This window comes from Oncorhynchus masou, chromosome 16 (genome assembly GCF_036934945.1).
Source record: "Oncorhynchus masou masou isolate Uvic2021 chromosome 16, UVic_Omas_1.1, whole genome shotgun sequence".
NCBI lineage: Eukaryota > Metazoa > Chordata > Actinopteri > Salmoniformes > Salmonidae > Oncorhynchus > Oncorhynchus masou.
In genome coordinates, this window is record NC_088227.1 from 34,121,505 (window position 1) to 34,131,869 (window position 10,365).

General features: G+C 42.0%; 1 protein-coding gene and 1 long non-coding RNA gene across 4 annotated transcripts; one reads left to right on the forward strand and one right to left on the reverse strand.

Moving 5' to 3' along the window:
* Window positions 1–1,835: 1,835 nt before the first annotated feature.
* Window positions 1,836–8,340, forward strand: LOC135557872 (4-galactosyl-N-acetylglucosaminide 3-alpha-L-fucosyltransferase 9-like). 2 transcript variants are annotated; one of them, XM_064991562.1, is made up of 2 exons: window positions 1,836–2,222; window positions 5,670–8,340. In XM_064991562.1, exon 2 carries the CDS (start codon window positions 5,677–5,679, stop codon window positions 6,787–6,789), a length of 1,113 nt encoding a protein of 370 aa, XP_064847634.1. In that variant the 5' UTR covers window positions 1,836–2,222; window positions 5,670–5,676; the 3' UTR covers window positions 6,790–8,340. The 2 variants fall into 2 exon arrangements, with proteins under 2 accessions (XP_064847634.1, XP_064847633.1); XM_064991561.1 differs by lacking the exon at window positions 1,836–2,222 and adding an exon at window positions 4,984–5,121.
* LOC135557875 (uncharacterized) lies at window positions 2,155–2,666 on the reverse strand. Of its 2 annotated transcripts, none has more exons than XR_010458275.1 (3): window positions 2,600–2,666; window positions 2,401–2,489; window positions 2,155–2,242 (listed from the first exon to the last, which is right to left on the reverse strand). It is a non-coding gene; the product is annotated as an uncharacterized LOC135557875 (long non-coding RNA). The 2 variants fall into 2 exon arrangements; XR_010458276.1 differs by having other exon boundaries at window positions 2,397–2,489.
* Window positions 8,341–10,365: the final 2,025 nt, after the last annotated feature.

The window sequence follows — 10,365 nt, forward strand, 5'->3', positions numbered from 1 at the left end:
CCCCGTGTGCTGCCAGGGCAAATCTTCTCACCTCCGCCCTCAAGGACTCCTTCACCCTTTACCTGTTCCCCACAGACCCTGGTCCCATATCTCATTGGACTTTATTACTGGACTTCCTCCATCCCATGGCAATACTACTATCCTAGTCATAATCGACAGGTTTTCAAAGGCGGCCAGGTTCGTCCCTCTGACTAAGTTACCTTCTGCCAAGGAAACGGCTGAGTTGGTAATTAATCATGTGTTCCGAGTCTTCGGCATTCCTCAAGATGTGGTTTCTGACAGAGGTCCCCAGTTCGACTCAAGGTTTTGGAAGGCCTTCTGCCAACTCATGGGGGCTTCTGCCAGTCTATCTTCAGGGTACCATCCGGAGTCCAACGGCCAAACAGAGAGGATGAATCAAGAGCTGGAAACCACCCTCCGATGTATGACTCGTGACAACCCGTCCACATGGTCATCCTTTATTGTTTGGGCCGAATACGCGCACAACACCTTGCGCTCCTCCTCCACTGGTATGTCCCCGCACGAGTGTCAGTTTGGCTATGCTCCTCCATTGTTCCCGGACCAGGAGGCAGAAGTCAGAGTGCCTTCAGCCTTGAGGTTCGTCAGACGCTGTCGGCTTATGTGGAGGAAGACCCGTCTTAATCTGATGCGTTCCTCACAGAGGTATCAACAACAAGCCAACAGACGTCGCCGTCCCGGGCCTACCCTGCGCCCCGGCCAGAGAGTCTGGCTCTCCACAAGAGACTTACCTCTACGGGTGGAGTCTCGCAAGCTGTCCCAAAAATACATCGGTCCCTTCAAGGTTGCCAGGAGAGTTAACCCAGTTTCTTATCGCCTACACTTACCCAGATCCCTTAAGATTAATCCCACATTTCATGTGTCATTGTTAAAACCTGTTGTTTTTTCTCCCCTTGTCCCGGCAGACAGACCTCCCCTCCGCCTCGTGTCATTGGAGGCCAGCCGGCTTATACCGTCCACCGGATACTGGATTCCCGCCGGGTGCAGCGGTCCTGGCAGTATCTGGTGGACTGGGAAGGCTACGGTCCTGAGGAGCGCTCCTGGGTTCCTGCCAAAGACATCCTGGACCCTGACCTCATTCGTCAGTTCAGGGTCCTCCACCCTGAGAGAGCTGGTAGGAACGTCAGGAGCCGTTCCTAGGGGGGGGATTCTGTCAGGATTTGGCCAGGGTTGTTCCGGGTTTTGGTCAGTAGATGCCCCCATTGTGCTTTTTGTCCCTATGTTTTTCCCTTGATCCCCATTATTATTTGCACCTGTGTCTCGTTTCCCCTGATTGTATTTAAACCCTTTGTTTCCCTCAGTTCTGTGCTCTGTGTTTGTATGTTAGCACCCTGCCCTAGTGTTCTGTGTGCTCTTGTCGATTCCGGGTGACGTTCTTGTGGTATTCTGTTTTTTGTTTTTGTTTATTTTTGGTGAGTTTCTTTTGAGGTCTTTTTGTGTTTTACCTACCACCTTTTGGATTTGCCATTTTTTTGTATTTTAGGATTTTTTTCTTTATTAAATACACCGTCTTAAGTACTGCTGTGTCTGCCTCATCTTCTGGGTTCTGCTGTCTATTCGTGGCTCAGTTGGTTAAGTGACTGTTTCTCACTCCGGAGACCCAGGTTCGAAACCGGGTCCTGACACATCTCCCTTTGCCAAAAATTGCAAATTCCAATTGAGATGGGCATTCAGTAGATGATGGTAGAAAGTAAATACAAAACCCCAAGAGCAGCTATCAGAGTTAGATGATGTGTTCGGTTGGAAGTTGTTGATGACATGTTTGTCCTGTAAGAAAGAAACACACCTGCATTTTAGAAGTTATAAGTATACAAAAAGGAACAGCTTGAAAAGATTTAACGTGTTGCTTTATGTTCTGATTATACAACGTGGCGTTCTAATCCTGAATGCTGAGTCGGTTAAGAACAAATAATTATTTTACAATGATGGCCTACCCTTGCCAAACTTTCCCCTCAACTGGATGTCGCTTGGCCAATTGTGCGCTGCCCTATGGGGCTCCCAATCACGTCCAGTGGTGATTCAACACAGGTTCGAACCAGGGGATCAAACCAGGGTCTGTAGTGACGCCGCTAGCACTGCGGTGTAGTGACTTAGACCGCTGTTCCACTCGGGATCCCAAAACTGTGCACCGTCCGGGAAACGAACCCTGGTCAAAAGAATGTGAATCTTACATGATACCATTACACCTGTGGAGCTGGTGTATGGTGAGTCATGCAGTTTTTCCCTACACAAACACATAATAAGTGTCATTAGCAATAGGAAAGCGTAAAGGGTATTATTAGCAGTGCTAGCATGTAAAGTATCAAATCAAATCAAATTGTATTAGTCACATGCGCAGAATACAACAGGTGTAGTAGACCTTACAGTGAAATGCTTACTTACAAAATCCTTACTTCCTCAAGTTAGTTGACATTATTCTGAGGACAGGTTAGACTGCATAAAGGTGTATGGCTGCATTCTCCTCAACAACGCTAAACATTTGAACAGAGCATGTTTAGTTTACAGAATGTCTTTAAATCAAGATGTTTTAAACACTTAACACTGAAATCAGTTTTGAGAATGAAAATAAACCATTCCTTACCATTAGAGGGCTCTTGTTAGGGTTTGGCATCCATGCACCAGATTTCAACCAGAGTAGTGCCGAGGTGTGGCACACCTGTGTCATCATGCCTTTTCATTGGAAATGCTAAAGAACCTGTCTGACAACTTGAGGATGACCCTTTCAGAACATTACATTTCATGGAACCTAATCATCGTCATTATGTTTTTATTTAGCCTTTATACAACCAGTAAAATACCCTTGAGGTTAGAAACCTCTTTTGCAAGGGGGACCTGGGTAATAGCATTAGGTGTTACCATGTAGACTTCCCACCTCAAAGCTGGGGAACAATAGGGTGTTAAGGGGGGGGGTAATTGGGGGAACAAATTGAAAAAGAGAGGAACTAATAAAAAGGGAAAAGTTGAGGGTTCTTCATAATGCAAGTGTTTATTATTCATTATTTATTATGACAAATTAAAAAACAAACATTTTTGTATTTGTATTTTTCCTGTATTTGAACCGGAAGAGTGGATCCGAAGGTCCCCAGTTCGAATCCTGCATTGGCCAGAAATTACATTTACAAACAAAAATTATAGTTTCCAAAAGGGTTATTTTAACATTGGTGAAATGTAAGACCACCTGAGACAATATAACGATTATGGGAGCAAAATCATAACATATAGAAGTGTTGTTCTAATGAGGTTGGTTTATTACTGTACTATACTGTACATTTATTACTGTACTATACTGTACTATAATATACATTACCGTGTTCATCCAATTACACCCAGCAAAAAAAGAAACGGCCCTTTTTCAGGAGCCTGTCTTTCAGAGATAATTCGGAAAAATCTAAATATCTTCACAGATCTTCAATGTAAAGGGTTTAAACACTGTCCCATGCTTGTTCAATGACCCATAAACAATTAATGAACATGCACCTGTGGAACGGCCGTTAAGACACTAACAGCTTACAGATGGTAGGTAATTAAGGTCACAGTTATGACAACTTAGGACACGAAAGAGGCCTTTCTACTGACTATGAAAAACACCAAAAGAAAGATGCCCAGTGCCCCTGCTCATCTGCATGAACGTGCCTTAGGCATGTTGCAAGGAGGCATGAGGACTGCAGATGTGGCCAGGGCAATAAATTGCAATGTTCGTACTGTGAGACGCCTAAGTCAGTGCTCCAGGGAGACAGGACGGATAGCTGATCGTTCTCGCAGTGGCAGACCAACGTGTAAAAACACCTGCACAGGATCGGTACATCTGAACATCACAGCTGCGGGACAGGTACAGGATGGCAACAACAACTGCCCGAGTTACACCAGGAACGCACAATCCCTCCATCAGTGCTCAGAATGTCCGTAATAGGTTGAGAGAGGCTGGGCTGAGGGCTTGAAGGCCTGTTGTAAGGCAGACATCACCGGCAACAATGTCGCCTATGGGCACAAACCTAGCGTCACTGGACCAGACAGGACTGGCAAAAAGTGCTCTTCACTGACGAGTCGCGGTTTTGTCTCACCAGGGGTGATGGTCGGATTCGTGTTTATCATCAAAGGAAGGAGCGTTACATTGAGGCCTGTACTCTGGAGCGGGATCGATTTGGAGGTGGAGGGTCCATCGTGGTCTTGGGCGGTGCGTCACAGCATCATTGGAATGAGCTTGTTGTCATTGCAGGCAATCCCAACACTGTGCGCTACAGGGAAGACATTCTCATCCCTCATGTGGTAGCCTTCCTGCAGGCTCATCCTGACATGACCTTCCAGCATATGACAATGCCACCAGCCATACTGCTCGTTCTGTGTGTGATTTCCTGCAAGAAAGGATTGTCAGTGTTCTGCCAAGGAGTATAGTAATGAGAATATAGTCCAGTAAGAAACAAACCACATTAGAACAACACTTAGAAATCTTATGATTATGTCACCATAATCATTATATTAACTTAGGTTATCTTAAATTCACCTAAGTGAAAGATAATAACATTTTTAGAAACTATAGTTGTTAAGATATGTTATTTCTGGCAGAGGCAGGATTTGAACAGGGTTCAATCTTCCGGTTCAAATACAGGAAAGAAATGACGTTTTCGTTGCTTTTCAGCTTATGGTAATAAATAATGAATAATAAACACATTATGAAGAAGAACCCTTAACCTTTCCCTTTTTATTACTTTCTCTCAAATGTTTTCCTTCTTTTCTTTCAACATTCTTTTCCCCTTCTTCCTCCCTTCTCCCATTAACATACTATTCGTTCCCCAGCTTCGAGTTGGCAAGGCTACATGGTAACACCTAATTGCTATAACCCAGGTCCACCTAGCAAAACAAGTTTTAAAGGGTATTTTCCTGGGTGTGTGGTTTCATAGAAACATGTATTATGAGGATGATTATGTTCCATGACATGTAAAGCTCTGAAAGGATCAACCTCTAGTTGTCAGGCAGGTTCTTTTGCATTTCCCATGAAAAGGCATGATGACAGTTGTGCCACACCTCGTCACTAGTCTGGTTGAAATCTAGTGCATGGATTTACATGGATGGCAAACCCTAACACTAACAAGAGGCCTCTAAATGGTAAGGAATGGTTAATTTTCTTTCTCAAAACTTTCTCAAATCTGATCTTGATTTAAAGATGTTCTATAAACTTAACATGCTCTGTTCAAAAGTTTAGCGTTGTTTAGGAGAATGCAGCCATACACCTTTATGCAGTCTAACCTGTCCTCAGGATAATGTCAACTAACTTGAGTACACTGAACATGCTAGCACTGCTAATAATAGCCTTTACGATTTCCTTTTCTTAATGACTGTCATTATTCTGTGTTTGTGCAGTAAAAACTGATAGAAACCTTTCAGAAAAACCTCATGACTCACCATACACTGATTATGAGGGAATTTGAGTCAGATGGAAGAGAGAAAATAGGCATTTTAACTTCATAGATTTAGCCGGTGGTAACTTGTGGAATAGACACCGGCTGAAATGCGGTTTGAACCAATCAGCATTAAGGATTAGAACCACCTGTTGTATAATGTAGAAACTCATTCTGATGTCATAGTCAATTTTCACATTGTTCTTTTTTATATACTTATAACGTCTAAAATGTAGGTGTGTTTCTTTCTTACAGGAAAAACATGTCATCAACAACTTCCAACCGAAGACATCATCTAACTCTGATAGCTGCTCTTGGTGTTTTGTGTTCAGTGGTACTATTTTTTGTTTACTTTAAACCCTCATCTACTGTATGTCCATCTCGATTAGATGATTTGCCATTTTTGGCAAAGGGAGATGTTTCCTCCTCTATCAAAAAGCCTGTGGAAAAGCCACTTGTGTTGCTCTGGTTCTGGCCACTGGGTGTGAGATGGAACTTTGAAATCTGCAAAACCCATTTCAACATCGATAGCTGTGTTCTGACAGATGACAGATCCCTTTATGACAAAGCAGAGGGAGTGGTTGTTTTTCACAGAGACATCAGCTGGGACCTGAAGAACCTGCCTCAGTCTCCTCGTCCACATTTTCAGAAATGGATCTGGTTTCATGTGGAATCACCAACAAATACCGCCCGAATACCAGGTCTGGAAAATCTATTTAACCTCACTTTGAGCTATAGACGAGATGCTGACATCACAGTGCGAAATGAATTGACAACCGTGAAGACCATAAAGGACAGTGAGTTTGTGCTGCCCAAGAAGGATAAATTGGTTTGTTGGATTGTGAGCAACAACAATCCTTCAACTGGGACAGGAACCAGAGCAAAGTACTATCAAGAGCTGGTCAAACACATCAACATACATGTTTATGGTGCTGCTTTTACAGGGAGTCGTTTGAAGTATGAGGACTATTACTCAACCCTTGCTAGCTGTAAATTCTACCTTGCATTTGAGAATTCAATCCACAGAGACTACATCACAGAAAAGGTGAACGGACCACTTGTAGCAGGAACCATACCAGTAGTCATGGGCCCAACCAGAGAGAACTATGAACAGTTTTTCCCAGCTGGTTCTTTCATTCATGTAAATGACTTTACTAATGCAAAGGCATTGGCTGACTTCCTCCTCCAACTGGACAAGAATGATGAGATGTATATAAGTTACTTCACCTGGAGGAGGTACCTTAAGGCCAAACCCCACCTCCTGACAATGCAGGAAGAGTTTATTCAACCTGTTTGTTTAGCCTGTGAATACATGGCAAGAGACAAAGGATATTACAATGTTGTCCACAACCTTTATGAATGGTACTTTGGATGAGGGTTTAGCCATCATTTTGTAAGCACAGAAAATATCATTTTAGCTTAGCTACGTACACGGAATACAATTTTAAAAGTGTACTCGAATTTGGGGATATCTTGATTCAAAATATGTGTATCAATTCAAAGGATGGGCATTCAAAGTTTTGGGGAAGATTGTTTTATATTTTTTATTAAACACTTTGGAAGCAGATTACACTGTAAACCCAAATGTGCTGTCATTAATCAAAACTTTTAAGGAACCCATTGCACTTGACCTTTAACTGCAGTTGGCTAAATCAGCTGATCACACAGTTATTCTTGGTCGTCTTAAACAAGTCTCCGTTAAAACCAAACTATACACCTCACACACATGGTTATGGGCTTAAACAAGAGGAAACCTGTTCCATGTCAGATATAGAGTTGAAATGTATTACATTTCACTTTGAATGTCAATATTACATTTTATATTCATCATAGAAGACTGAAATATAATGAAATGGTTTGACATAGAAACATCAGATTTTAGTCTGTTTAAAAATAATAATAACATTCCACCCATGAGATCAAAGACGGCGCTTTGGTAATTGATTGCAGAAAAGGGCTACTAGGTCTGAATACAATTACTTAAAGTTTGTGTAGTCTGTGTAGTCATTACTCACACCGATAGTCACTGTGACCCTGTAGGGCAGGGTCAAACTCATTCCAGGGAGGGCCATGTTTTGGGATTTTCCTTTCAATGATGACCTAGACACCCAGATGAGAGGAGTTCCTTACTAATTAGTGACCTTAATTCATCAATCAAGTGCAAGGGTGGAGCGGAAACCCACAGATACTCTGTCCTCCATGGAATTAGTTTGACATGTGTTGTACAGGGTCCAGATTTGAGTTGTATAATTTTATTGCTGTTTGTATGACATTTGAGTAATGCCTCCAATATAATTTCCCAGTGTGCCTAGTCTTTGAGTGAATTGCAGAGTTACTGTACCACCCATTACTGTATTTGTTCGTGACAGAGACATGGTTGTTGAATTCACTCATTTTTAGTTGTGTGGGTGGCCTTCACTGAGTGAGTTCTTAGGCAAATGTTGTCTTTATAGTTCAACTCTTAATGACAAAACATTACATATCCAGTAAGGCCTTATTTTGAGGTCTAGTGAAATTCCAGTAACTTTACCACATTTTCAAAAATCCTGGTTGAAGGATTTCCAGGAATCTTCCAACTGGGATTCCTGAAAAAGCTGGGAAATGTACCATCATTTTGCAACCCCTCCTGCAAGTCACATTGTGCTGGCTTGCAAAGTGACGTAAACTCCTATTGGAATCCAGACAGAGTTAGGATATCTATTAACCATGTAAATTGGAACACCCATTTCAGTAATGAGTGCAAAAAATCTAACTAAATGATTGGATTTGTTTAGAAAAATGTATGTTATTTATCTTTGTGTAGCATAAATGTGTAGCATAGCATTAATCCATCAATCACTCAATGTACATGCAAAAACACTTGTTTTAGTTTTGAGTTTGTGCTACATAAACATTTTAATAAATAAATAACTTTTCATTGACTGAGTATTTGAGTTCAAAATGCATTGGGGTTTACAGTATACTGTACCAGTGTGTGGATTTATAATATATACAGTGCTTGACTTGGACTGAAATAGGTGCCGGTACTCATTTTGGTTGCAGGTATTTTATATTTAGGTGCAGGAGCTCCACAATACTTTTGAGCTAATATTCTATAAGAGGAACAGCAGCTCTAGCAGCAGAACATTTGAGGTGCTGGTACTCCGCTCTGGTGAGCTCCTGCCCAAATAAAGCACTGAATCTGCTTCTACATCTGCATTGCTTGCTGTTTGGCGTTTTAGGCTCTTTGGGGTTGTCGGCAGGGTTTCTGTACAACACTTCGTGACATCTATTGATTTTAAAATAGGCTTTATAAATACATTTGATTTCATGTATGTCTTCCTCTCGGATCCAGCATCTTAGAAATGTTTTATGTTATGGATGTACGCATTTCACTCTCTTTAACACATAGCAAAAAGAGACAAGGGATGTTGTCCCTGGTAATATTCTCCACTACCCTTAAAAGTGGTATTTTAGTTGAGCATATTAAATTCACATTTATCACCTGAAATGGTTTTTGACTTAATCAGCAAATACATTTACTTTTACATATACCACATAAATATTATGAAGTCTGGCTGTATTTTCTTGTCTGTTTTGGTGAACTGTTTGCTAACATATATGATTTCAGCAGTAGAATGGATTAATATAATTACAGAAAATGCTGGATCAAATGTTTTGCCTGCGTCACAGCGCATGGAGAGTACTGTGGTGTCGAGCACAATTGCAAGTTAGATTTTCGTCTAATATTGCAAGACAGTAAAGAGAGTTTTGATGTCTAAAATGTCGCAAGTTTGAGGTTGTGTTGTCAGAGAGCAGAAAAGTAAATAAAATAAAAACAGTATTTTATTTTATTTAACTAGGCAAGTCAGTTAAGAACAAATTCTTATTTTCAATGATGGCCTAGGAACAGTGGGTTAGCTGCCAGTTCAGGGGCAGAACAACAGATTAGTTAGTACCTTGTCAGCTCGGGGATTTGAACTTGCAACTTTTTGGTTACTTGTCCAACACTCTAGCCACTAGGCTACCCTGCCACCCCTACCTTGCTGCCCCCACCCCCAGTATGGGGATGAGGTAGGTAGATTGGGTGGGCTATTTACAGATGGACTATGTACAGCTGCAGTGATCGGTTAGCTGCTCAGATAGTTGATGTTTAATGTTGGTGAGGGAAATAAAAGTCTCCAACTTCAGCGATTTTTGCAATTCGTTCCAGTCACTGGCAGCAGAGAACTGGAAGGAAAGGCAGCCAAATGAGGTGTTGGCTTTGGGGATGATCAGTGAGATATACCTGCTGGAACGTGTGCGACGGGTGGGGTATTGTTATCATGACCAGTGAACTGAGATAAGGTGGAGCTTTACCTAGCATAGACTTATAGATGACCTGGAGCCAGTGGGTCTGGCGACAAATATGTAGCGAGGGCCAACCGACTCGAGCATACAAGTCGCATTGGTGGGTGGTATAAGGTGATTTGGTAACAAAACGGATGGCACTGTGATAGACTGCATCCAGTTTGCTGAGTAGAGTGTTGGAAGCTATTTTGTAGATGACATCGCCAAAGTCGAGGATCGGTAGGATAGTCAGTTTTACTAGGGTAAATTTGGCGGCGTGAGTGAAGGAGGCTTTGTTGTGAAATAGAAAGCCGATTCTAGATTTGATTTTGGATTGGAGATGTTTAATATGAGTCTGGAAGGAGAGTTTACAGTCTAGCCAGACACCTAGGTATTTATAGTTGTCCACATATTCTACATATTCTGGAACCGTCGAGGGTGGTGATGATAGTGGGGCGGGCGGGTGCGGGCAGTGAACGGTTGAAAAGCATGCATTTTGTTTTACTAGCGTTTAAGAGCAGTTGGAGGCCACGGAAGGAGTGTTGTATGGCATTGAAGCTCGTTTTGAGGTTAGCTAGCACAGTGTCCAAGGAAGGGCCAGAAGTACACAGAATGGTGTTGTCTGCGTAGAGGTGGATCAGGG